At 44.2% G+C, this 27,754-nt stretch overlaps 1 protein-coding gene across 4 annotated transcripts in view; it reads right to left on the minus strand.

Moving 5' to 3' along the window:
• TBXAS1 (thromboxane A synthase 1) overlaps positions 1-27,754 on the minus strand; it is a 130,323-nt gene that overhangs the window by 48,743 nt on the left and 53,826 nt on the right. For all 4 annotated transcript variants that reach the window (XM_039860825.1, XM_039860824.1, XM_039860822.1 and 1 more), the window contains 2 exons: positions 22,564-22,660; positions 11,845-11,961 (listed from right to left, as the gene is read on the minus strand). In XM_039860825.1, coding sequence (XP_039716759.1) covers positions 11,845-11,961; positions 22,564-22,660 — 214 coding nt within the window. The remainder of the gene's footprint in view (positions 1-11,844; positions 11,962-22,563; positions 22,661-27,754) is intronic.

The following is a 27,754-nucleotide window of genomic DNA, read 5'->3' on the forward strand; positions in this document are numbered from 1 at the left end:
TCGTAAAGTCTCAAGGCATTGGGAAAAGTTCTAAAACATTATCTACTACAGGTATGTCACTTCTTAAAGGCGGCTCCACACAGGGAACATGGCATTTCAGCTGCAATACCGTAAATGCTAAGTAGACCATTTCCTTGCTCGTCAATCACAAAGCCAGGTTATGTTGACTTTTTTGGAAGACACATAACACAGGCAAATATTGAGGTTCACAAGGTCTTTTTCCATGAATCAGCTCTATGACTGGTTTCACTGGCTGTAGTCTTTCCGTTATTTTCATAAAGTTAATGGTACAAGTAAACTCTGCTTTAATAAAATTCCATATGCAAAAATATCTTGTAGATTTATTTTAGGGGAATAAGTAACATGGTAAAAAAAAATACTGTTTGAAAGGAAGTCTCTTCAGATATCAAGCTCGAAGCTTCCTTAAGTTACAAAAATGGGATGCAACATAAAATTTGATTTACATACAACCCTTCAGAAGCATGCTCTGTGTATAAAGAGGGGCTCGCCCATACTGAACCCAGTCGTATGCCTGGACAGTGCAAAAGAGGGGCTGGACCAGCTGCCCACCAGTTCCTCTACGTGCTTGTGACTAGAATTCTTTGTTGCTGGCTGGCATGATTGTAATTTTCTACCACACTCTGCCTGCTGTCTGTCGAACTGAATGGATAATGACATTTTTATTTGGGTTAATGTGATATGAGATGGGGCATGGAATATGAAAAATGTTTTAAAAAGCTATGCAGAGAACATATTATAAGACAGTAGAGCATGATCTGTATGTTAGCCAATAGCCATCAACTCAGGTTTTTCTCCCTTGCATTATACACAAGCAGTTACAGGATATTTACTCTTACACGAGTTGCATACAAACAAAAGCTCTCTTTGATGGGTTTGCAATCATCTTTATACAATCCACAAGCCCTGCAGTTATTCCCCTAGATTTGCAGACAAGCAGGCATAGGTGGCTTGTGCAAACACACATGCACCGATGAACGCAGTGTTATCACGCAGATCTTAAAGACTCATTTCGATGCTACATTTTTGTCTTCTTTGTGGGATGATGAGTGATGTCTTTTTTTTTTTTTTGCATTTTTCATAATGCATATATGTTACACTTATAATCAGATAAAATGTGATTGTTTTTAGGCTTTTAAAGAATGGTTTCTTCTTGGAGATCCCAGTCCAGCAGCCAAGCCTAGGGAGAATGTTTCCCATTTTGCTTCTGTCATTTCTCACATTGGTGACCTTCATTGTAGATGGTGCTGAGTGTATGGCTTGCCAGCTATTTGGTAACTAGCAGTAACCATCAATGGTAAAGCACCATCCTCAGCCTGGGAAGGAAATCCCCAAAGAGGGAAGTCCTTGCTTACCTGGAGTTTACTGTATAATCTAAGTGCCCAGTTAAAAAAAAAAAAAAAAGAACGGAATCTTTATCAATATGTCTGAGGAATTCTGAGTCAAGATGGAGACAGAGGGCAGTAGAGTTGATTCAAGAAGGTAGGGAGAGCTTTATGAGTGGGCATAAGAGACAACTTATAGCATAACAATGCAGAAAGGCTAAGAAATTCCCCTGCTCAGAGGCTTCCTTCTCTCCTCGTAGGTGAGCCCCAGAATTTCGAGGTTTCCTTCCTCGAGGCTAAGAATCTGATCTTGTTAAATACTCGTGGACAGGGGAGAGCAAACACTTGAAGCCACTGCCAATTATTAGGTTTCCTCTCCTTGACACTTTTCAGTTGGGGGACCTAACCTCACTGAATCTATTTCTTCATCTGAAAAAATGGGAATAATAACAGCTCCCTTGAAAAGTCATGACCAAGATTAGGAACATAATATGAAAGAAGCTGAGCACTAGATGGCGATGAGCCTCCCAAGCATGGTAGCCGTCCTCTGGGGCGGGGGTCCCCAAGCCCCAGGCTGCAGGCTGGTACCGGTCCATGGCCTGTTAGGAACCGGGCCACCCAGCAGGAGGTGAGTGGCAGGCAAGACAGCAAAGCTTCATCTGTGTCTGCAGCTGCTCCCCAGCACTAGCATCACCGCCTCAGCTCCACCTCAGATCATCAGGCATTAGACTCTCATAGGAGCACCGGTCCCTGGTGCCAACAAGATTAGGGACCGCTGATCTCGGGGACACCCATGTTTCCGACTGGTTCGGATGCCTGGCATTATCCTCTCTCATTCCTCACAGACAACACCCCATTGGACCCACCCATTCCTGCCTCGCCATGTTATCATCACTTTCTTTCATCTGTCTCTTCATCTTTATTTCCCCAGTGACCACTCTAATTTAGGCTTTGCCACTTGTCACCTGGAATATGGCTGCCATCCTGCTTCTTGAGAATAACCACCATATCTTAAGTATCTTTATAGCCTTAGTATCTTATAGTATCTTAGTATTTTAGTATCTTAGTACCTCACCTGGCACATAGATGCACTAAATTTTTGTGTTTTTTTTTTTTTTTTTTTAAACTGCCTACTGGGCCCTTTGCCTCCTGTCTTTTCACTTTCCAGTCCATCCTGCACACAGTCCCCAGATCGGTCTTCTAAAAACACTTGTTATCTGAGCCATGTTTTGCTGAAACCCTTTGGAGTTTCCTGTTGACTGAAGGACATAGGACAAGCTTCTTACCCTATTTTCCAAAGTCCATTAAAAACTGAATCCTGCCGAGAACCACGTGAGTAAACTCAGAGCCCCACTGTCTCCCAGTTAGGCCTTCCTATGAGACCACAGCTCGGGCTGGCAGCTTGACTATACAGAGAGACAGACCCTGAGCCAGAGGCGTCCAGCTCAGCCATGCCAGTTCCTGACCCACAGAAACTAGGAGCTAACAAAGGTTTGATATTTTAAGCTGCTAGGTTTTGGGGTAATTTGTTACGCAGCAGTAGATAGCTAATGCACGCTCAGTGTCCCTATCTTGTAGCAACTCTTGTGTGTTGTCATGTATTTTTGAAGTTCTTGGTATTTTATCAGGAATGAACACAGTGCAACACATTCAATTGATGCTCTAGAAATATCTACGTGATGACTGACTGACTGAATGTTCTCTGAGGGCCCTGACATGGAAGGTATCCAAGAAACATCAATAGATCGAGGTGCTCTATCTTAGCATCAGTGTGGTGCAGTTTGCTGGGAGCTGGCCCTGAATGAACTTGAGACCCATGGTAGCTCTACTTCTTACTCTGGGCAAATCATTTGGCTCTCTCTATACTTAGGTCCTTATCCACCAAATGAGGGGCTAATTGCAATGAGCTATAAGTCCCTGTCCATGGACATTCTGGGGTTCTAAGGAGGTCACTAAGCACCGGGTTGAGACAGTTGCTTGGGGACCATGGAAAGAACAGGCAAGCACCTAGTTTAGGGCAGTAAAGGGTCCAATCAGTGGGCTCGTGGACTTGCTCTAACACGTGAGACCCCTAACAAAGCCGTTTTGCATTTCTTTCGCACATTGACTTTAGTATTACAAAAAGACCTAAAAGGCAGTCTCTAGTTATTTTTATGCTCAAATAATTTAGTAAAAGTGCGAATCAGAACACCAGATCCTCTGACTCCTGGCTTACTGCTTTTTTTTCCTCTCCGAAATCGGGATGCACGCTCCCTTTGTTCCTCAGTTAATTAACTTCCAGGTTGTAATTTCATTCCATGCAGTTCTGATGTCATGAACTTGGAAAAAAAAAAAAAAAAGAAGAAGAAGAACAAGCCTCTGGAGCCTCTGGAAATGTGGACAATGGAGACAGCCCAAGTGCTAGGGGGTGACACGATTCCTGAGCAGGGAGAGGGCTGGAGGGGGCCTCTGGTATGCTACCTTGTATTTCTAAACCGAGATGGCCCTACACATGGATGGGATTCAGAAAAGAGCATGAGTGGAGGTTGCCACCCTGAGATCAAAATTTGGCCCCTGGGAGCCACCCCCTTGGGGCCAAGGTGACAGGTTCCCGAGTTATGGACCTGTGGCTGTCTTTTGCTGCTCCAGAAGTGTTAGCCCCACGGGCCTGGGGACGTCTGGCATCTTGGAAGCTAAATGGCTGAAACGGGACCCCTGTTCCTCACTCCACGACTTCCAAATATTTGATGGCTCCTCACTCTCCAGAGAAGTTTGCACCAAGCACTCTCCGTGGCACTGACTGGATGTGCCTCAACCTACTTTTCCAGTTTTCTCTCGGTGAGTTCTCGCATGTACTCTGTGTTCCAGCCGATTTGTGCTCTTCTATTCCCCAAACACACCCTGTACTTGCTGTCCAGATGCCTTTGTTCCTGCAGCTCATTCCCCCTGCAGCACGCCATCTCTCTCTGTAAGAACTCAGCAACATCTTCAGGGCTCAGTTCCAATGCTACTCGCCTCCCGAATGCTTTCTGATGCTTGATAGAGGACGTGAGCTATCACCATCTTCCACTACTTGGTAATAATGTAGGAAGGCGGGCACCTTGTTGCCCTACTACATTATAAACCCCTTACAGACAGGAACTAATAAAAATTGGTTGAATTTTGTGAGTTTAATGTTTCATTCTAATTGGCATTCTTAGACCCGTGGGCAAGGTTGTTTTGGAACTGATGTCAGAGGGAGATTTTCTGAATAAATATAGGTCGGCTAATAGGGATGGGAAGTGGTATTTAACCATATTGTTAAAAAAAAAAAAAGAGAGAAAAATTAATACCCGAAAGTGCTCTATACTGGTGACTAACAAATGTAAAATTAATACCAGTTAACAAAACTTATAACCTCTTTCTTCCACCCAGCTATTAAAAACATCCATGACTTACTTTGATGCAAAATTTCCTGCTGATATGTATCAGCTTTAGCCATCTAGGTAAATAATCAAGTGTCCTTTCTAATAAGTCAGTAGCTCCTGTCAAGAGTTGCGACCAATTAGAACTCACCCCGATGAGGAGGTGGCTGCTGGTGTTGCCAGGCAACAGCCAAGCTGGGAGGCACATTGAGATGCTCTTTTAGATACAACCAGCGGCGAGTCGGAGTGACATGATTCAGGCAAAGGAAAGCCAAATTATAACCCAGGATGGGGTACCCATGCTGAGGAGTGTGTTTTCTTTTAAATGCAAATGGAAAAGGAACATTTTCACCAAAATTTAAACAGTCCATCATCATACCGATTTTAATTAGGATATTAGGTGTCAGTGGAATACAACTGTGTCGCAGGATAATGGTCTCTTGCTGCTAGATAAATACCCAGACATTCTGGAAAATGGGCAACCGGTCAGGCAGGGACAATGTATTTTTGGACTCTGAAGTATTTATCACCACAGCCACACTTGGTTATAATGACTTTCATTTTCATTGTTTGGAAGGATTAAGAAATAAAAGCAAATATTCAAAATAGACTGCTGGACGCCGATACAGCCGAGAGAAAGCTGCTCGTTCTAACATTGTTGGAAGACTGGGTTCTGATTTAGAAGCCCCTGTGCGTGATCGTCTGAGAGTTTACAGTGAAAATTTAAAGGCCAAACTAAACCGTGATGATGACTGTAATTCTGCAAAGACTTTTGCACTGAAATGTTCGTAGCTGTGCATTTACTCATAAGCTGGCTCTATCAACTTAAATTTTTAAAAATTGTACTCATTCTCAAGCAACACATCTTCTCCAAGGCAAGAAAGGCCGAGAGGGAATAATAACCACATCTGCCTCCGCCGTTAAGATTCATACATTATTGACTGTGCCTTCCTGACAGGAAACATCTGGATGAAAGTGAAAAACCGAGGCATCAAGGTGGATTTTCCGTGACTGTGAGAGATACCAGCCTTCCCTGTTGGTCTGACTTTTCTTTAACTGAGTCTCCAAGCACAGAGATGTGATTGGCTCGTTTACTCTTGAGCGACACACACACACACAACCTTAGGCTCTCATGTATGAAACTAGGCTCTGCCAGTTTTCTTACACCTGCTCAGTGGGTCACCACCAGCTTAGTTTTCTGGGAGAATGAGGAAATGTCCATCACGTCTATTGGGCTTTGATGATCGGGAAGATATGAGCCACTGTATCGGATTGGATCTGTGGTCCATCCAATTTGAAGCTTGGTTCCTGCTCAAGGTGCACTTGAAAATGGAGTTCCACATGAAATCTGCCTCCAAAGGCATGGCGCCCAATAGTGGATTTTATCTACCCATGTTTTCACCTACTGCAAACTTATTTGAGCCCAGAATAAACAAAATTAAACAGGTCATTTTTGTTTGTTTGATTGTTTGTTTTGCTGCAGGTCACTCCTAAGCCTTTCACATGCTAAGATACACAGTGAATCTCTAGGAAGACTCTTTGCAATATATTACTGAATTGTATGATCACGGAGCCTTTTCGGGTGCTCAGTGATTTCAAATCTTTTTCTTTGGCAGTAATTTGTAGCTCGAAGTTCGTCATCATATAAGTACAATTTAGGTGCTTTTCTCCTCAATGTATTATTTTATTCTTGCTTATACTGAAGGTTAGCTGTCACTTTAGTGCTAATGTATATAATCTTAGTACAGTCTTAGCAACTTATTCCAATCGATTTAATATTTTGCAACTCAGAAGAGCTTAAAGGAAGTCACAAATGTATAGATTTCCTGCTGTTCTCCCTCTTTCAGATGAGTTATAAAAATTTAAAAATAAAATTAGTGCTAACAGGAGTCCCCAGGGAATCCCATTACTTATATATTTCCCTCAGAGAAGAATTAATTTAGCCCCAGTTTTGTCTCCTAAAGTTAAATCTATTTATTTCCTGACCCATAATAAAGTTTTACACAATCCCAGGGTGACTCATTAATAGTTCTTGGTAAAGAGTCCAGCAAAAGAATCTGTAAAAAAAAAAATTCTAAGTAAATCTGCTGGTTGTCTCTTTTAAAAAATCAGTCCTTTAGGGAACAGGGCGAAAACTCTGGCAGATTAATCGGACAGAATTTTCCCTAATAAAACCATTAGTTGTTTTCCCAGTATGGCCCAACCATCCTTTAATATAAATCTCAATAACTCGTCTGTCACTGGGCTATGATTCTGATGGTCTCTTCTGGAATCAGGCACACGTCAATCAAATTTTCTCTGGTTCTCTATCTCTCTGTATTATCCCTGGTAGGACTTAAGCTGAAAACCAATTTTATTTTAAGTAAAAATATGGATTCATGATATAATACTGATTTTAAAATAACTCTCAAGTATTGTTGATCGTGGCAGCCTAATATCCACACAAATAAAGATAGTGCCTTATGAATATTGACACAGACACAGGTGGTAAAGCAGTTTCAGCTGCCAAGGTGTCTGAAGGAAAAAGCCTCCGACTTTCAAGGGAAAACAAACCTTGATTTCAAGAATACGGTCTGAAGTTTGGTAATAAAAGTCCAAAAGATAGGTGCAAACTCAGAATATGACTGGAGATATTGATATTTCAAAGCTATTTCTGGGGAAACTGACTTAGGAACCAGCAACTGAGAAGAGTGCAGGTTCCTGTCGCTTCTCCGAGCTTCTTCCGTCTCTGCCCCTTCTGCCCCAGGCCCTCTGTGTACTTCATCTTCCTCTTTGTGCCTTTGTGACCTGCTTGTTCTATTTATATACGTATATACTGGCGACTCTCTAAAGAGACAGCCAACAATCGGTCATTCTTTAATTTTTCCTTGATAAAATGATTTCTCTTTTATCTTAGTCTTAACATGTATCCTTCAGTGGAAAGCTTCCTGGTTCTTTGATTTTTTTCTTTATCCATCCACCTATCCACCCATCCACCCATCCACCCATCCACCCATCCACCCATCCACCATCCATCCATCCATCCATCCATCTGATTGTTATTGAGTGCCCGTTAGGTGCCTAGTTCTGTATAGTTAACAATAAAGAAATAAGTAAAGTTAGCTGACGATAGTGCTACCGAGAAAAATAAAGCAGGGAAGAGGGTTGGGGTTCTGGGGCCCAGCTCCTTCAAGCCTGGGGAAGCTGCAGCTCTGAGTTAGTCAGACAAGGAGCTAAGATGAAGACATGACACCAGTGCTTTCTGATCTAGCTCTTATCAGAACCATGCTAGGGAACTTATAACGCACAGATGCCCAGTCACCCTTAGAAATCTCATTCTGCAGGTCCTGGGGTAGATAGAATTACGTATTTCTAATAAGGGCCCTAGGTGATTCTGGTGCAGCCCTTGGTCATGAGTCCTTGGTTGGAATACCAGAGCAAAGGCCATGGGAGGGTAAAGTCCAAGAAGCATCCAGATACCAGGGGGCTCACATAGGCTAGAGAAGGAGGAAGTCAGGAACGCTATAATGTGTGGCAGCCTGCTCTCCCCTTTCTTCCCTCCATCCATCTCCTGTAGGACAGAAACCATACCTTTCTCATATCCTCCCTCCTATCTACACCTTGGTATAGAGTCCATGCTCAGAGCCCCAAACCTTCACATGCAAAGCTGCTTTGGGAATTAGGAAAACTCTTTACTCTCCTAACAAAGCCTGGCTTCCAAGACCACTGTCTCAGTACGGACCAAGAGAGCCTAACGTGCAGTTTCAAACTGAACGACAATTTCCTAGTTCTGGGACGGCATTCACTCTCTCCTTCTGAAGGCAGCGAGCGTCATGAATTCAGTGGGGGAGAGAATGTCACAGGGGACACGATTTATGGGGCATGAAACACATACATTGAGTTAATGTTTTAAAAATATTATCTTTGTCACACACTTTTTAGTTCTCGTGTCTCTTTCTATTTAAGCAGCATTCAACACCTCTTTCTTTTCTTGAAATGCTTTCCCCGTCCCCATTCTCCTGGGTTTCTATGTCGGGCCATTCTTCTCTACGCTTCTTTGTAGGTTTCTCCTCTGCCCCTCGCTTCAATGATCGTTCTGAGCACCCTCTTCTCTTAGGCTCCACACGCTCCCAGGGTGACCTCGCTTGTGTCTTTGTTTTGGACAACCATCTTTCCCGCCCTTCTCTCCTGAGCGCCAGATCTACGGTCAGCTTTTTCCTACTGTATCTACTTATGTCTCCCAGGAATCTTAAACCCACCAGGTCTAAACTCTCCAGAGGAGAAAGGAAAGTTGACTTTCCCCCGCACCCCTGGAATGGCGATCTTTCACATGGAAACTCAAGAACCCAAACTGAACTAATATTGAGTACAAAGATGGTTTTCAATGGAATTTTAAGTTTGCTGGTAGTGCGTGATAAACAGTGGGCTAGAACTGAAGCAAAACCCAGGGACTCTGTGTCTACGAGATTTCTTCCTCCCCCTCCCCCCTTTCATTTATGAGCACCTCCGTCCTCTAGTGCTTGTGAACCGCTCTGAGGAACTCTGTTTTCTGCCACTAATTCAGGCGCTAAGAATTAGATTTCTGATCCAGAAGGAGAAGATACTTTGGACACCAGGAGCACTGGATTTGTTTGGGAAATGGCATCGTGTCAGTTTCTGGAATATACCCTGATAAGATCCTTTTTTTTTTTTTTTCCTCAAAGACACATTGTCAAGAAAAAGTTTTTCTTTTTTTTTTTCAATCAGATGCACTTCATCCATTTCTTTTTTACAAATGATGAGATTCTGCGTCTGTAGTGCTGTCACGCCGTCGTTACCCATGAATGAAGAAATAGGATGCACCGCGTTTAAAGTAGTGATGTCAGCCCATGGTTCACCTGCCTCTCCTCTCCTGCCTTTCTTTCGGTTGACTCAACATGTTAGTGACTAGCTGTAAAAAGGTGTCCTCCCTCCAGCTCATCCAGGTGGTCAAAACAGTGCTTTACAACTTTCTAAAGAAGCGGGCCCTACCCTCAAACAAATTCTCTCACGAAACCTCAGTATATAACCTGGTTAAATGTGGAGCCGGGCTCATGGCGGCAGACGAAGCAGAATGCTCCCCTTCTCACGTTTCTTTGCCGGGGTCCTTCTCCTAGTGGTGGTTCCCACCTCGGGGTTTACATAGTATCACCTGGGGAGCTCTAAAAACCCTCGAACCCAGGCTGCATGCCAAACCAAACCAATTTAATCAGAACTTGTAGATGCGGGTCGCAGACAGCAAAGCTCCCCAGGTGACTCCAAGGTGTACCTGCGGCTGAGGAGGGCTGCAGCTGAGCTACGCTTCTGGCTGGACTTCTGCTCTCCACGCCCCTCCCCGCCCCCACCCAGCCCACCCTCGGGGCCTGGGAAAAAGGCACTGAGCATGCGCGCTCTCTGCCGCCCTCCTGGCGGGCGGGCTGCGACCTTCGCGTTCAGCTACATTTCTCAGTTTTACTGGTAAGAAAGGAATTTGTATTCCCTCTGTCTGGAACCTGGTTCCAAACTTAGGCGGGAAAATACAGGAGTATTGCTTCTGAGTCGTCTGGGTTTCCAGAGGCCCCAGGTGCTCCCCTTCCCCCACCCGCCATACAGCCCCTGGGACAAGTCCTAGGGAGCTTCAGAGGCCGTTTGAAAACCACGCGGAGGTAAGAGAAGCAGTCAGGTTAAGAGTATTTTGGAAATGGATTCTAATCTTGGCACTGCCACTTACTACCTGTGGGACATGGGGCATGTTACTTAATCTCTCCGTGCCTCAGTTTCCTCATCTGTCACATGAGGGTGATAATAATAGTGTTTACCTCACAGGGATGTAGTGGAGATTAGGTGTGTTAGTACCAGCAGGAAGCCCTTAGAACCCGTGGCTGACACGCAGCAAAAGCCAGGAGAGGGTTTGCTGATGCTGTAAGCTGAGCTCGCCCTCTGCCCTCAGATCCCACAGGCTGCCATGGAAACACAAGTCCAAACCTCTTTGAAAATGGGCAGGATCACCGGTTTCCGAGTTCGTTTATTTGGATGGGGTTAACTATGAAGTATGGGACCCTCTCTTCTGGGGGACTTAAGACTTATAGGAATTAAATAGAACCACATGGGTGAGCAAAGCATCTTGAGTGTGAGCTAAGGGTAGCTTTCGGTTACCGAGCCGAAGACAGGCCACTCCAAGTCCAGGTATTTTTGGAACAGCTAGATGTGGCTGGCTCTGGAAGGTCACTCGCTCTGGGTTGCCCATGAACCTGGGACTCAAAGTGAAGCAATCCCTTAGCCACTTCACATCAGAAGGGCTCGAGTGCTCACTCCTGAGGTGTTGCAAAATTTGGACCAGAAACCAAAGCCCGACCAGCAATGGCGGGGCCATCAGTGAGGATCCGTTGCGAGAGAGCTTGGCTGGAAGAAAGGACAGACGGCTGGCAGAGAAGGGCAGGTCACTGAGTGGGGGAAGGAGGGGAGTCCGGGCCTTTAAAGGGCCAGCAGCATGGCGTGGATGCTGCTCTTTCCTCTGACTTGGCAGTGCAGGTTAACCGGGGCCTGCCTGCACCCCTAGAGTTCTTCCAGGAACGTCCCTTTACTCCTCCCCAATAGTCCATGGCCACCTGGTTCCCATTTCAGGTTTGACTCACAGCTCACCTTTGTTTCAAGCTGTGCTCTGGTGCCTTGCTATGCAAAGGCTGCTTCACCGTTCAGAAGCATCGCATCTCCTGCAAGGTCGTTAGACACGTAGAATCTCAGGCCCCACCCCAGACCTTCTGAATCAGAATCTGTATTTTTAAAAGATTCTCAGGTTATCTATTAGACGTGAAAGTATGAGGAGCACTGCTTCAGTTTTCTCCTGGATCTTCCCAAAGGGCCTGAGGCAGAGTCTCAGCACATAGCAGGAATGCCTCAGCTGCTTGTTGACTCAGCCCGTTCATGGCATCGGAGATGTGGGAGGCTGGAGAAATGGAAGGCACGGCAATACAGACAGTGTCCTGTGTTTTTTTTGTGGAATTGGGAGGTCGGAAGGCCCCAGCGGGCAGGGCATTTTGTTGTGCCACCTGGACAAGTGATGCAATGTGAACCAGCTCTCCATCACAATTGGGAGAGAAGAAACCTATCCCTTAAGGAGGAAAGTTTTCGTTTTTTCTTACCTCATGCAGCTTCTCAGGACTGAACGCAGAAGTTAGAACACTTCTGACCTCTTCCCATCTTTTGTCACGTAAAAACAGCACGCTGTCTGCTACCGGTTTGGATTCCAAACCCGATGCCTGATGGAAAGCAACAAGCAGAGGGTTAGGACACGAGGGAGCCAAAGCCACCTCGGTGGCAGTATAGGTCCATGATAAACACTCTACTTAAAGTCCACCAGAGACCAACGAGTGTGGGTATTTTTCCTGAGAGGATACAGAAAAAGAGTACAAAGACTCAGGGATAATGAGCTAATGATTCATGGCTGAGGGCCCCGGGGAGCAGATGGATAAGCTCTGCTGGCCCAGTTCTACCCTGTGACAGTGTGGCCGTCCTTGTGTGAATAACTGCAGTTCTGTGTGTTCTGCAGTGAGGGTTCCCAGAGGACCAGGCTTCTCGGGATGGACTCGTCTTTCCTGGGATGGAATTTCACGTCTGAACTTTGTAGCAATGGGTTTTGTGTAGCTGGCTCGGTCAAGTGGGGCCAGGAGTTGATAGGCTCATGTGTCTGGGTCCTTGGTGTGTGTTTGGGGGGACATAAGGTGTGGAATATGGAGACAGAGGGGAGCGGGGAACAGGAGAGTCCTTCAGAAGCATGTCCCAAAAGAGCCGCTTCCAAGAGCACACCTGTCACCATGTTTCTGTGTTCTTCCATTCATTCATTCACTCATCTCATTCAGCAAACATTTATTGAATATCTAACATGTGCAAGGAGTTGGCTGTACCGTGTTGAATAAGGAAGGCTTTGCTTTGGCCTGCGAGGAGTTGGTAATCTAATGGGGAAGCAGACGGGAAGCTCCTAAATAACAAACAGATATCATTACTGTTCAGGAGAAAGTGTTGTGAAGGGGAAAAATAGGGCAAGGTGAGAATAACAGGGGACTAGATGGTCAGGGAGGCTTCTTGGAGGAGGAGATATTCCGGCTGAGTCTGGACGTATGCAAAGGATGAGGCCTCCTCATCCCTCCTTCCCAGGCTATTCTGTTCCTTTCTAAACCAGCTACTCCCACCAGGTGGTCAAAACTGGGGCCCCCACAGCTGGTAAGAGCATCCCCCAGCTCCAGGGCTGCAGGGTATGAGGAAGTGGGGGGATCTGAGGACCGAGCATTCTTCAGAACCATGTATGATGTACAGTTTCGCTATTTCTTTTCACTGTTTTAATTATAGTTGAAACATGAAGCCAGCCATCATAATTCAAAAGCTTTATAAAAACTCCTATTTAGAGGAAAATTATAATTTTCTGATAAAATATGAACACTCAAAATAAGCTATAAAACATAACTGCAAAGTATCTAAGGGGGATTTAATTATATATTAGAACCAAGTTGCTGGGCTATTTTTCTGCAGAGGAATACCTTTCTATATTTAGAGTGAAATTCTTTGGGAGCACCGTGGTCACCATACAGAATTGTGGGTTTATGGAATTTTTTGGAATATAACCCATTTGTTTAGATTCCAGAGTCAAAGGAGAAAATCATACATTATGTATATTTATGTATTGGCAGACACCCAGTCCTGTGCAATGCTACATGCATTTTTCCAAGGAAAGCTGGGTGGTGGTTGATGGGGTACTGATAAAACAGAATAAATTAGAGATAAGAGTCAAGATTGATTGGATTTTTGTATCTGTCCTTCAGAGCTAAGGACTGGTTCCAAGATGTGTTTTTATCTTGCACCTGGAGGACAAATGTTGCTGTCCATGCAAGATGTCGGCGTAGCTCTCAAATCGCTCCTCACTGACCTGCCATGACACTTTCTCCTCGGCCTACGGCTTCCATTAGAATTCTCCATTTTTTTTTTTTTTAATGGAAAACCTTGAGAGGCATTGGTTAGAATAGCATTTTCATTTCTAGATGTCATACTGTAAGAGAGAGAGCAGCAAATTGGTCATTTCGGGGGAGTCGTCAGATGGTGGGGGGACACGAAACAGTGTCACATGAAATAGTTGTCAGAGTCGTGGAATGTTTGGCTGGAAAGAGAAAACTTGGAAGATCAGGTAGTGGCACTTAGTATGTGCTCAAAAAATTTTACTGAATGCGTCTCACAAGGAAGAGGGAATTTAGGTTGTTATTGTGAATTGAGGGGTAGAATGGGGTTCAATAGGGGAAGCTATGGGGAAAGTTCCAGTTCATTTAAAGAACTCCCCAACACTCAAAGGTCTGAATTGTTCAAAGATAAAATAACCTGCCCTGAGCAATGAGCCCCCATCACTGGAAACCGTACCCCGTTCCTGGAAATTCTGCCCAAAAGGCACCAGTGTGCAGAGGGATTTGGTCTAAATGACCTTTAAGACGGCTTCCAACCTTGAGACGTCCTCTCCAGAAGACCCCTCCCAAGTATTTTTTTTATTAGTTTGCCTGTGCGTGCACACACACGTATGTGTGTATTTTTAATTGTGGCAAAATACACGTGGTGTAAAATTTACCATCTTAGCCATTTTTAAGCGTGCAGTTCAGTAGTATTAAGTATATTCACCTTGTTGTGCAAACTTCACCACCATCCATCCACAGAACTCTTCCATCTTGCAAAACCAGAACTCTGCTTATGAAATAGTAACTCCCTGTTCCCCAATCTCTGCCCTGTCTACACGTAACAGTTGATCAGATTTACTGAGTGATGCTTTGAAAGGTACAGAGGGCTCTCCTCCAAAGAAATGAGGGACGGGACTGAGAAATTCGCTGGGGGCAGGACGGTGAGTGTTGGGGTAGAAAGGGGACACTGGACTCAGGAAGGGAGATCCAGGGAAACAGAGCTTTCCGGCCTTTTGTCTGTCAGCCCAGCCTTGTGTCTCGTCTTGGTGAAGGCACCTTCAGTCACTCTCTGGCCACGAACTCCAGACTGCAGGCCGTAACCAGTCATGAAATCAACGTAGTGGATGGCAACCAGCTTTTATTTTTTATTTTTATTTTTAAAATAAGGGAAACAAAAACTAGGACAGAGTAGAACTGTGGAGGAATGTTTTACAAAGTAAGAGTATTTTGTTGTTGTTAAATTTTTATTCAAGGTGCGTATGTGTGAGAGAAAGCGAGAGAATTCTGTCATGATGTGAAAATGCGTTTCTTACTGTAGACCACAGTCAAAAAGAGAAAGCTTGAAAAACCTATGCTAACCCAAACACCAACCCGAGAGTCATCCTCTCCCTCAACAAAAGTCCTGTCAGTCACAGTGTTATTAAGTTGCGAACATCTGTTGAGCACCTACTATGTGCCAGGTGCTATGCTAACACTGAGACTATCAAGACACAGAATGGAATCCCTGCCCTCGAGGAGCTCACAGTTGATGTGGAAGGTGGGTGGTGTGGTGTCTAACCAACATGGGTTGATCTCACAGTTAACAAAGTGCTTTTCACATCGTTTCCTTAACTTGGGGGTGATTCTCCGGCAATTAGGAAACACTGCCCTGATAAGCCGAGATGGTTCCGTAGTGGCCTCGTGGCCCGCCCCGCTAAGCTTCTTTTAGATATTCGGATATGTTTATCTTTGCAGTTAAGATCTCTTAAAATAGTCTAACTTCTCATTAGACCAGCTAAGCATAAGCTTTAAACTTTGAAGATTTAAATAGTCCCGAGGAGCAAATTATTAAAGAAAACCAACACCTCAGCATTCTGTGTCCATGTGGACAGAACCACCATTAATTGGGTGTTTATCATGGGCCGAACCAGCGATTCTCGACTGACCCGGTGGAGCCACCTGAGGACCACCTTTCCAGAGGGACGTGAAACGCATGCCGTGCATTTTTGCTGTAACTGAGTGTGTGTATTACTATGAAAAAGGCGTAAGAGGCATAAGAGGAAACCATGGCCAAAAAGAGTTTTCTTGTCTCCTAGAACCTGCAAGAATGTTGACTCGAGACCCGCGTGCTCTCTGATGACTTGGCGTGGCAGTCAGCCGTCCTCAGACAGCCACACACAGCTGCAGGTAAGCGGAGCGAGGCGCTTTTAAAAACCCCAGGGGACACTGTTACACGTCTGTGGTCATGGTGTGAGTGTTGCCATCTTGTTTAGTGACCAGTATGTCAAGTAAGCTTTCTAATCTCAATATTAGAAAATATGCCATGATCACAAAAGGGCCAGGTCCACTGGTATAAACTTACTAATTTTCACAGAACCTTGCACAGGTGTGGAGGCTCCGTGGCATCACCTGTCTCTCTCCACGTGCGTATGTTAAGCGTCTTGCACTGCCCCACACTGTATCATCATCGACAAAAACTCTTGAGTTCTGTCACTCAGATAACCAACCCCAAATTCTGTACCTGAGAACATATGCTATTTTCAACATATAACTATGGCTGTTCAAAGATATCGGCCAGGGCTTATATTTTGGTGCTTTGAAATAGTAAAAGTGTTCTGTCCCCAGAAGACAATCTCTTCCCTCTCTCCACTCCAGACTGTGACAGGCCTGAGAGCATGGCCTCCAAGTAAGGTCCCGAGGTGTGTCCAGCTCGGGCTCCATCTGCCAATTCAGCATTGGCTGGTGGAAGCGGGGCCGGGGGGTGGTCTTCTAATTTGGACAGAGACATGATATGGGCTCTGGTGGCCCTACCTGATAGTGTTTCTAGCATTTTATCCACCGAGGAGGAGGAAGCCACAGCCTTAGAACCACGCTTCCATTAGCCCCATGCCTGATGTGTGGGCCGTCCTGCTGGAGGAGGGGTGCGAGGGGGCTTGTTAAATCTCCCGAGGAAAATCCACAGCAGCTCTCAGCAGAGTTTCTTCCCAGAAGCAGTGCTAAGGAGGGGCGAGGGTGTCTCTGATATAGCACCTGTCACACTTGACTGAGAGAAGAAATTCTCCTGATGGCCCCTACGAGGGACCCTGGCATCCGAGGCTGACACCTGAACTGGGAACCAAACAGGCCTGGCAATTAGCTAGTCCGTCACTCATATTTTACACAAGGGGAAACGGAGGCTCAGAGAAGTTCAAGGACTGGCTCCAGTCACACAACCAATAAAAGGTGGCACATCTGGAATTTGATTCATTTCTTAAAATTTAAGCCAAATGCCTTTCATCGTACTGCTGGGCTATGGCTTACGGGAGGGAGGAAATGAAAAGGGTATTCTAAAGAGGAGACTCAGGCAGAGACGGAGAGTGAGGGTCAGGACTCGGCAGCTCAGTGACCTGACTTTCTTGGAACATTCGGGAACCATCACCGAGAGACCGGCACTGGCTTATTTACTGTTCTCTCCCCCAAAAGCCGAGATACTAATACATTTATACATTTGTTTCTACTTCTGCCACCATAAAAGTTAGGAGAAGAAGGTATGAGAATAAGATTTTACTTATTTTTTTTTTTTAATATAAAAATGGCTTCCTGATGAACCAAGGGTCTAAGACACAAAAACATGAAGTCATTTTCAGCAGGGTCAGAAATTTAAAAATGTTCTGCAAGGTGTTGACAGAACATCTGGGCGTTCAGATCAATATCACTTAGCACCGTTCCTGCATCCCCAAAGCTTCACGGGGTGCTCGGTGCCTGTAAAGATCTTAGGGTTCATGCTTACCCGCCATGTTGAAAACGTGAAGCTAAGTGTGTTTTATAGATCAAATACAATTCCCCAAATCTGGCTTTTTTTCTTCAGGACCAGCCACGTCCTGAGAAAAGCAGGTGAACGGGGAGGCCTGTAGGGGGCAAGCATCCCATCCCGGCTGTCACATGGGACTTCCAGTGGGCAGCCCATCCCAGGATGACAAGCATCTGACTCAGGCTTGAGGGTTACCTGTGCATAGCAGAGACCTGCCTCAAAATAGCAGGGGGTCAGGCAAATGAGGTTGCACACCTGTTTCTGGGTCTCTGCAGTCTGTCCGGGTTTTAAGTATGAAGGTCTGCCTCGCTCAGAGCTGTGGATCTATCATGTGAGTTGACCCTTCTCAGGATACGCAAAGCTCAAAATAGTATTCAATGTTTGGGGCGATGAGAGCTTTTCCTAAGTCATGTGCAAAAACCATTCTCACACCATAAAATCTCACTGCTCAGGTTTGAAAACCTGAATGTTTTAATTTACTCAGCGTCTCATTTATGGTACAGGAGATCAGAAGCTCTAGATGAGCAAGTTTTCAAACGCTGTCAGTGGACAGGTGCCAGTTGCAGGTGTAGGGGGGCAGTTATATGACAAGCCCGCTGAGGCTCCCTCCCTCCTCAGAGATGCCAGCAGACAGGTCCCAGGTCCCTGCGGCTCCAGCACGGGTGGCTTTATCCACCTGGAGCTCTGAATGGTTTTCCTTGCCGGTGAACTCTGTAACGAGCCCACACATTTCTCTGTAATGGGGTACGGCCGCAGATGCAGACGTAATAAGGTTTCCAGCGACTAATTTGCCTCGGAACTTTAGTAATGCTTGCCTGTGCCGAGGGCTTTGCGGTTTCACAGGAACTCATCCTGTGCTTCTAACGTCCATGTGGTGAGCGGTGGGAAACGGCCCTCGGGGAGGCTGCACCTGGGCCAGCCAGGCCCCTGGGCTCTTATGGTTCTGGATAAAACCACTCACAAATCCATCCCACGGCTTTAGATGTGTCTCTTGCAAGTCAAGGATGGGACTGGACCTATGCCGGGAGAGGTGACCCCCGTGGTGCCTGTGAGGACCGGAGGGCTGGTACCCACACCTGCACACAGGCGACTGCTACCGGCAGAACCTGGGAGCTGGCATGCTTGCAGCCCGACCCACGCTCCGTACTGTCATTCGGGACCAGAACTCAGAGTTCCCAGCGGCAGATTGAGTGATGGAGCGTATCCCCACTGCGCCCCCTTCCAAGTAGACCAACCTAACGTGGGCCACAGACTGCCCTATATCCGTCTCTCTTCCACTGCTTCCCCAGCTCCAGGCCTTGAGGAGAGGCCGAGAATAGAGGTTCTCTGGCAGGTCATGACCATTTCTGTTGAGTCATGTGGACCCAGCTCCAGTTTCTGCAGATATTAAAGAGCTGCCTTCATGGCTTCATCGAGTACCCGCTAGCAAAGAGGAGCTAATTAAAAAAGTATCTAAATAAAAAAATAACCAAGTCTCAAGGTGCTGGGACAACTGAGATCCTATAAATGCTAAGAAGATTGATTGGGGTTTAACGGTAAACTGTGGTTGCACCACCACGAAGCAACTTCAGGAAGTGCTGAGTGCGCTGATAGAGGCCCGAGCCGTCCGTGTGGAAAGTGGGCGAGACAGGGCAAAGGCGTCACGCAGACCCGAGTGTCCCGAACAATGTGCGTGGGGAAGCACGTTACGGGAACCGCCACCCTGGGTCTGAGCCACGGTCTGTTGGGCCCGGTGTTCTGAACTTTGAAAAAAATAATAATTCCATTCAACAACTTTCGAACTCAAACATTTGCTCGATACTGACGTACGTCAGGGAATTCCCCGTGGTGCGCCCCACCTCCAGCTGGTACGCTCTGTCACTCCCTCATGGTCCTGACAGCTCACATCGCATGTCAGCGCTAAACCCAGCTGCCACATCGCGGCCACTTGGCACCTGCCCGTCAGGGGCACACGTATGTCAAGCCTGGATTTGTGAGTGGAGATGGGCTCTTACAGTCGGAAGAAAATGAAGCCATGTGTTATTTAAGTTCCTTTTCACTTAATGTATCAACCTAATATGCCGAGGTATTGTCTGGATCGCAAGGGACCATTTGGTAGAAGCTCGTATGGAGTAAGCGTTTAATGTTTACTGAATGAATGTATAATAAAGCTGAATTGCTGAACACTTAAGTAAACATGGCTTATTAGAGAAAGGCAGCATGATGTTGGTAAGGAGAAATCATGCCTCACTAATCTCCTTGAGTTCTTTGAGCAGATAAATAAGCATATGGATAAGAGGGAGCCACAGAACCCGATTTAATTTGACTTTCAAAAACCTGTGAGAAAATCCCACTCTAAAGACGATTTTTAAAAAAATTGAGTCACTAAGGGTTGTTTTATCATCAATATGGAACTGGCTTAAAGACTGTAAACAAAGCTAAAGATAAGTGGATGCATTCCCAGATGGAAAATTATAAACATTGGGGTTTCCTAGAGATCTAATCTTTGATGGATCTTTCCGAATGTTTATGAATGATCTAGAAGAGGAAGTGTATATTCACTCTCCAGGTTCAGGTAACGCCTAGTTCTTCTGGGATGATAAGTGTTGTAAGGATTCAGAGACAGCGAAAAGTAAATGTGGATTGAGGTAGGGAAGGCTTCACGGGGGAGGCAGAGTTTGAGGAGAGCCTTGAAGAATACTAGGGTTTGAATGGGTGCAGAAAAGGTGGACGGTCTTCTTGTTAATAGCACCTAATACACATTGAGTGTTCGTCTGGCCTGGGTGTAAGGCAGGGTTTATATGTGTGATCTCATTTAGCCTACAGCAGCCCAGTAAGGTAGATCATATCCCCATTTTCCAAAGGAGCAATGAGAAGCATAAAGAAGTAATTTGCTCACGCTCAGGTTATTAATCAATGCAAGACCCTCTGTTATCCTGCCTCCCATTCTAGTGCGAGTGTCAGCATGAGCAAAGGCACTGGGCCAGGGCTTTCCAGAGCAGGTTACGGAAAGGATGGAGAGGCTTGTATTGGGGAGCAGTGAGGGGTGAGATCGGAACATATGAAATGCATCCAAATTACAGAGACGCTTAAATCTCCTCGCGGGACCTTGAACTTTCTCCCGAGGGCACTGTACTGAGTGCCAGAAGGAAATTAGAACCATATTCTGCATTTGGGGCCTAGAGACCTGAGTCTGGGGATGGAAAGCATTAGGGAGGATAGACGGATAAATGATTTAGAGGAGAGATGGGCAACTTTATTGGTGCCTTCTGCTTGAATGTGTGCGTCGAGTGGATGTCTGCCCCTAGTGTATCACTTAGAGGGTGGCCCTCTTCCAAGTCTGTTCTTGGGGTCTGGTACCCTGGTGACATCTATCTGGGTGTCACATGAAGCAATATGGAGACACGTGGCTGCCACACCCCATCTCACTGCTAAGGGTTCGCAAGAACCGCGACAGGCTCTCAGGGCGCCTCTGCTGTCTGCTGGGCACGGCTTGGTGGTCCAGGCCCTTTGACTTGCCAGTTTCCGCCACATCTTTAATCAACACTCTTTGCCGAGCCTGGCACAATGACTATCCACAGCTGTATCGGACCATCAGACTCAGTCTCTATGAGCCTGAGGCCACAGAAGACCTTCAGGAGACTTTGAACAGGGGAATAACAACATAATGTTTGGGGAAGAGAATCTAGAGGCAGCAGAGTAGTTAGACTCCTGCAATTCCTTCGCCCATCCCTCCAAATCACCTCCTTCCAGTGGACATGTGGTGTCCGGAATTGGGCAGGATGCTCTGGGGCTGGAAAATGAGCAGCTAACTGCCTCATGAAACCTTGACAGTCCAGAAATGTCACCTAAGGCAGCCGTAATGGTAGTGGCAGTAAAAAGAGCCCTGGACTTGAGTTGTGACATGGCACGTGAATCCCTGCTCTTCCTATGAGTCACATGGTCAGAGTTATCACCTAACCCTTCTGAGTCTCAGTTTCCTTGTCTGTAACATAGAGGTGATAACTGTGTCAGTGTCATAAGTTCTCATGAAGTTTAATGAGAAAAAACCACTCTGGTGCCTCAACCAGTACAGAATATAGGGTGGGGCAGGTCTGATTTCTTTAAGACTCGCCCCAGAGATCTCCCATTGATAAGCCTTCTCCTGTCCCATTCTAGGTGGCGGAGTGTTTTCCACTGCAGTGACACTCACCCTACCATGTTGTACTGGCCTCTTTGCCTATCTGCCTGTCACTAGACTGTGAGCTCCTTGAGGACAAGACTGAGTCTTTTTTCTCTTTATAATCCGCACCTAGACCATGCCTAGCATACGGCATATGGCAAAAGTTTGCCAGATAACCAACAAAAGAGTGACTGCATTACCTACGCTTCCTATAAGAATGAAAGATGAGTTTAATTTGACAAAAAAAGGTTGGCACATAGTGATTCTCTTAATTCTCACAAGCAAGCATTTATTAATTGACTTTAGACTCTTTTTAGGAATCAACCTAAAGATGTTTAGTCTTCTCTGCTGGAATTCCTATCTCCCCCTTTTTAGAAAATATAGACAACACTGACCTCTGCCATTTTCTTATACCTTTTACATTCTTTGGGATTCCTCATCAAAGATAAAAAGTAGGATATGTACTCTCTAAAAAAGATGGAGTATGTGCATCCTTTAGTGGATTAGAGGCTCGAATTGACATGTCGCAGTCCTCTTACTGGCTTCTCCTGCTACTCGGGGACGAATTTCCCTCGCAATGTTGCTTGTCTTTCCTTTCCAGCCTTAAGGCTTTTATACTGTCTGCGAAAGAGGTAAGCACAAGAAGCTCAAAATTTTGCTTTCCCTCTGGTATTTATTAGCCTTGCTCGGTCTTCCTCAGTCACTTGACCTGTGCCCCCTGGATTCCTGTAGCTTTGAACACAGCTTTAAAAAACTCTCCCGGTTTTAGCATTTTTATTAACCACAACTTCTCTTGAGCTTTAGCTTTCTTAAAGCATCTCTTAAATGTAAATGATATTCTTTTGTGCCAGTCCTGCACGTCTCTTTTGAAGACCTAAATTCACGGGAGAGCTCAATTTTGAGTTGAACCGATCTAAAGCCATAAGAGGCCTGATCACGTCCCTATTAGGTGTGACGTGCAGTCCTTGCATCTGAGAATGATTCCCCATCCACCCGTCTCTGCAAAGAGAAAACTACATACCATTCTGTTGGTAAAGTTACTGAAGTTCTCGACCAACACCTGCTTGATCATGTCCGGTTTGGAGATAACGATAAACATCCGACGGCCAAGATAGTACCTGGGAGGAATAAAAGAATTGCTTTAAAACGTATCGTATTTATCCATTTCTCCTTTCCAGAAAGAACTCACAGTGGCTTAGAATGAAGGATAAGTAGGAAGTAAAGATGACGCGGGAAGATGAGTAGACGTGTGTGCTGATTACAAGGACCAGTGCAGCTGTGATGATCTAACATCAAACTACATTCCGTAGACATTTATGGGACCCACCTTGTCCCAGTCCCTGGAGATTCTGGGATGAATAAGACAGAGAGTCCCTACCCCCGAGGAGCTCATAGCCTGATAGGAAAGACGGATCTGTAAATGTAAACACAATAATGAGGAATTCCTAAGATCCAGTAGTAAGACCGGGAAGGAGGATGGCAGTGTTGTTCATATCGTCCAAATGCGGAGAGATAGACATTCTGGGGTGGGGGAGAGGGGGAAGACGAATAACTTTAATATATTGATTCTTGGGAAAAGTCCGAAGTGAATTAATAAACATTTATGAGAATTCAAGAAGGACTAAAGCTGCTGGGGAGGGGCTGAACATCTGGTTGCCACACCGGTATATGAAGAAGCTCAACAGATACTTAAGACATTAATGAAGAAATAAGGGAGGAAGAGATCAGCCAGCGCTAGTGAAGTCTAACTGGAGACAGGGCTTAAGTACATGTCTTGTTATATTTGTTTATTAAAGTACCAGTGGGCAAAAGCAACCAAGACCCAGTCATGGCCTTCAAGGGCCTCACAATCTTGTGGGAATAACAGGCAATCAGCACACAGTGTGACATCCAGCAAGCATGGGTAACGTTGGAGGCACACCCAACTCAGTGCTTGGGGAACTGGGAAAAGGCTTCTCAGAGGTGGGTTTCTCAAACTGAGTTCTGAAAGATAAGCAGGAGTTAGTCCAAGAAGGTGGGTGGCAAAGCGGGGGAGGTGAGGGTGTAGCAGGCAGAGCAGTCAGCTTGTGCAGCTCTCCAGGGACAAGCCTGCTCATGGGAATGCGAGCTCAGCTACCAACTGTGTAAAGCAAACCGGAGTCATGACAAGTGGGCCTCCTGCATAAAGCCGTGTTTTTAGTCAATGAAATTGTGCTTTTGGGATATAATTTGATCACTGGCATATCCAGCTAAGAGTAGTAAGGGATAGATTTTAAAGGGTAAAGTCATAAGATGTGACAGCAGCAAAATTTACTCTGAATTCTTATTTACTCAGAACTTTTCATAAGCTAATTATGGCTTTAATTTTTTTAACTCTACCCTTTCTCACTGACTAGGGGAAAAATGGAAAAAAAAATTAGCACATTTTAGGCGCTCAGAAAATATTCACCTGAGTGACCATATTTTCCAAAACTGTTGAGGGAACCCTTGGGACACAGGAGTTTGACAGATGCGGTGAAAAGGAAGAAAGGGTACTAACTAGTTTTTATTGGTTTTAACTAGTTTTTATTGGTTTTAACCAAGGAGGCCAAAAATAACCCAATAACGCCATAAACCAATCCTTTTATAAAATTTATAGTGAGCGTTATGGAATCTTTTGAGAATCTAGTGAAAACTGTAGACATTCTCCTCAGAAAAATGGACATTTACAGCATTTTGTATACAATGTGAGGGGTTCTTGGACCCCTAAAAGCCCGCTGTAGAGCAAGGCTTCTCAAACGTAAAATGTGCTCAAAAGTCACCTGGGTTTGAGAAAATAATGGCTGAAAATTCTCCAGTTTGGCAAAAGACATAAAATTACAGATTCAAGAAGCTGAGAAAACCTCCTATAGGAGGAACCCATGCCAACATATATCATAGTTAAACTTCTGAAAACCAAAACAGAAAAAAAAAAAATCTTGAAAGCAGCCAGAGAGAAATGATGTATTACCTATAGAGAACACCAAGCCAAAGGACAACAGATTTCTCATGGAGGCCAAAAGGAGCTGGCCCATTTTTCAAATGCTGAAAGATGAGAACTGTCAATTATAAGTCCTCTATCTGTTGAAAATATACTTCGAACAACCATAGACAACTTCACACTAATAAATTTGACAACTTAGGAGAAATGGACCAATTCCTCGAGAACCACAAACTACTAAAATTCAGCCAAGATGAAATAAGCAATCTGAATAATTTTATAACCATAAAATTGAATCCATAATTTGAAATTTCCTGAAAAAGACAGTTTTAGTGGAGAAGTCTACCAAACATTTAAAGAAGAATTAATTTTACACAGTGTATTCCAGAAAATAAAAGAGGAAGGAACATTTCCCAACTCAATTTTTGAGGCCAATATTACCCTGATGCCAAAACCAGAAAAAGTACAAAAAAAGAAAACCATAGACCAACATCCCTCATGAACTTAGACACAAAAGTCTTCAACAGGATACCAGCAAATTAAATCCTGCAGTGTATAAAAAGAGATACATAACAACCAAGTGGTATTTATTCTGGGTATACATGCTGGTTCAATATTTTTAAAATCAATCCATATAATTCACTATATAAATTGCATAAAAAAGAAAAGTTATGTGATCATTCAGTTGATGTAGAAAAAGCATTTGGCAACATCCAACACTCAATCATGATAAAAATTCTCAGCAATAGAGGGGAACTCCCTCAACTTTATAAAAAAGATCTGCAAGAAACCTACAAAAACCAGCTAACACCACACTCAGTGGTGAGAGGCTGAACACTCTCCTAGGATTGGGACCAGGCAAGGATGTCCACTCTCACTATTTTTATTCATCATAGGACTGGGACCTCTAGCAGGTGCAATAACAAAGCAAGAAAAATAAATAAAAAGCACATAGAATTGAAAGAAATTAATGAAATTGTCCCTACTGTCAGATGACATGATTGTCTACATAAGAAATTCTAAGGAATTAAAAAAAAAAAAATCCTAATGAATTCAGTGAGGTTACAGGATTCAAGATCAACAATCAGTAGCATTTCTATATACTAATAATGAACATGTGGAGACCAAAATTAAAACAATGGTATTTACAATGCAGATGAAAGAAATCAAAGAAGACTCAAATAAATGGAGGGATGTGTTATCTTCATGGTTTGGAAGTCTCCACACTGTAAAGATGTCAGTTCTCTCAAACTGATCCATAAGTTTAATGCAGTTCCTATCAAAATCACAGTAAGAATGTCATAGTAGGTGTAGACAAGTTTATTTTAAAATTTGTATGGAAAGGCAAAGGACTTAACTAAGTCAGTTTTGAAAAAAGAGAATGAGGTGGGAGGAATCAATCTACCAGATTCCAAGAGTTGGCTACAGTAGTCAAGACTGTGTGGTATTGGCAGAGAAACAGACACACAGAGAAACGGAACAGCGTAGAGAACCCAGAAATAGACCCATGCAAATATCCTGAACCGATTTTTGACAAAGATACAAAAGCAATTCAATGGAGGAAGGATAGCCTTTCAACAAGGGGGGCTTGGGCAACTGGCCACCCGTTGGCAAAAAAGACCTCATACCTTATACAAAAATTAATTCGAATGGATCACAAACTTAAATGTAAAACATAAAACTTCTAGGAAAAAGTTGGAGAAAATCTTTGGGAGCTAGGACTAAGCAAAGAGTTCTTAGACTTGACACTTAAAGTATAATCTATAAAAGACAAAAAAAAAAATCGACAAATTGGACTTTTCCCCCCACCTCATTTTTTTTTTTCCTCTGAAAGATCTTTTTAAGATGAAAAAAACAATCTAAAGATTGGGAGAAAATATTTGCAAACCATATATCTGACAAATAACTTGCATCTAGAATATGTGAAGAATTATCAAAACCCAATAGTTAAAAAACAAACCATTTCATAAAAAATGGGCAAAAGACATGAACAGATATTTCACCAAAGAGGATATACAGATGCCAAGTAAGCACTTGAAAAAATGTTCAACATCATTAGCCACTAGGGAAATGCAATATAAACCACAATGAGATATCACTACACATCTGTCGGAATGATAAATATACAAAATAATAACATCAAATACTGATGAGCATGTGGAGAAATTGGATCATTTATACGTTGGTGATATGATGTAAAATGGTTTGGAAAATAGTTTGGCAGTTTCTTATAAAACTAAACCTGCACTTACTGTATGACCCAGCCATGGCACTCTTGGACATATTTATTCCAGAGAAATGAAAACTTATGTTCACACAAAAACATACACCTGAATATTCATAGGAGATTTACTTATAATAGACAGAAACCAAAAACAACTCAAATGTTCTTCAACAGCTGAATGGTGAAAACAAACAGTAATACATCTATACAAACAGTGATACATCTATTACTATGTAGCAGTAACCCCCACCACCCCCAAAACTATTGATACATGCAGTGATTTGGATGGATCTCAAGGGAGCTATGTGAGGGGGGAAAAGCCAATCTAGAAAGTTTCTATTTTTTTTAATATTAGAAGTTTATTTTCCTAAACATTCTATAATCTCTGCCCCTTTTTTTGAGCAAAAGGTTTCATATGATTGCATTTATCTAACATTTTGAAATGACAAAATTAGAGAGACGGAGAAGAGATTAGTGGTTGCCAGAGATTAGGAAGACGGTTGTGATGGGCTGGTGTGGCTATAAAGGGAAGCACTAGAGAGTCTTGTGGTGATGGACAGTTCTCTGTCTTGGCGGCAGTAGTAATTACACATGTGATAAAATTGCATAGAATTCTACACACGCACATACATGAACGCGAATGCACGTAAACCTTATAAAATCTGAATAAGCATTGTGGATTGTACCGATGTCAAATTCCCGATTTTGCTTTTGTACTTTGGTTATGCAAGAGGTTCCCACTGAGGCAAACTCAGTATCTCTCCATGCGTTGTTTTTTTTTTTTTTTTTGCCACTTTCTGTGAATCTATAATTATCTAAAAAAAGAAAAAAAAAAGTCACCTGGGAGCCTAATAAACTACACAGTCGTAGTTCCGCTCCTCACCAAGTAGGATCTAGTAGGCCGGGGCGGGGCCTGGGAATCCACATTTAACAGGTTCTAGATTCTGATGCCGGTGGACCACTCCCACGCTGGGAAATGCCGCCTGAGGGCAGTGGTTTTCAGCCTCAGTGGCTAGTCAAAACCTTCTGTCCAGCATCAAGATATGAAGA

The sequence above is a fragment of the Pteropus medius genome, unplaced genomic scaffold, assembly GCF_902729225.1.
Source record: "Pteropus medius unplaced genomic scaffold, Ma_sr-lr_union100, whole genome shotgun sequence".
Classification (NCBI taxonomy): Eukaryota; Metazoa; Chordata; class Mammalia; order Chiroptera; family Pteropodidae; genus Pteropus; species Pteropus medius.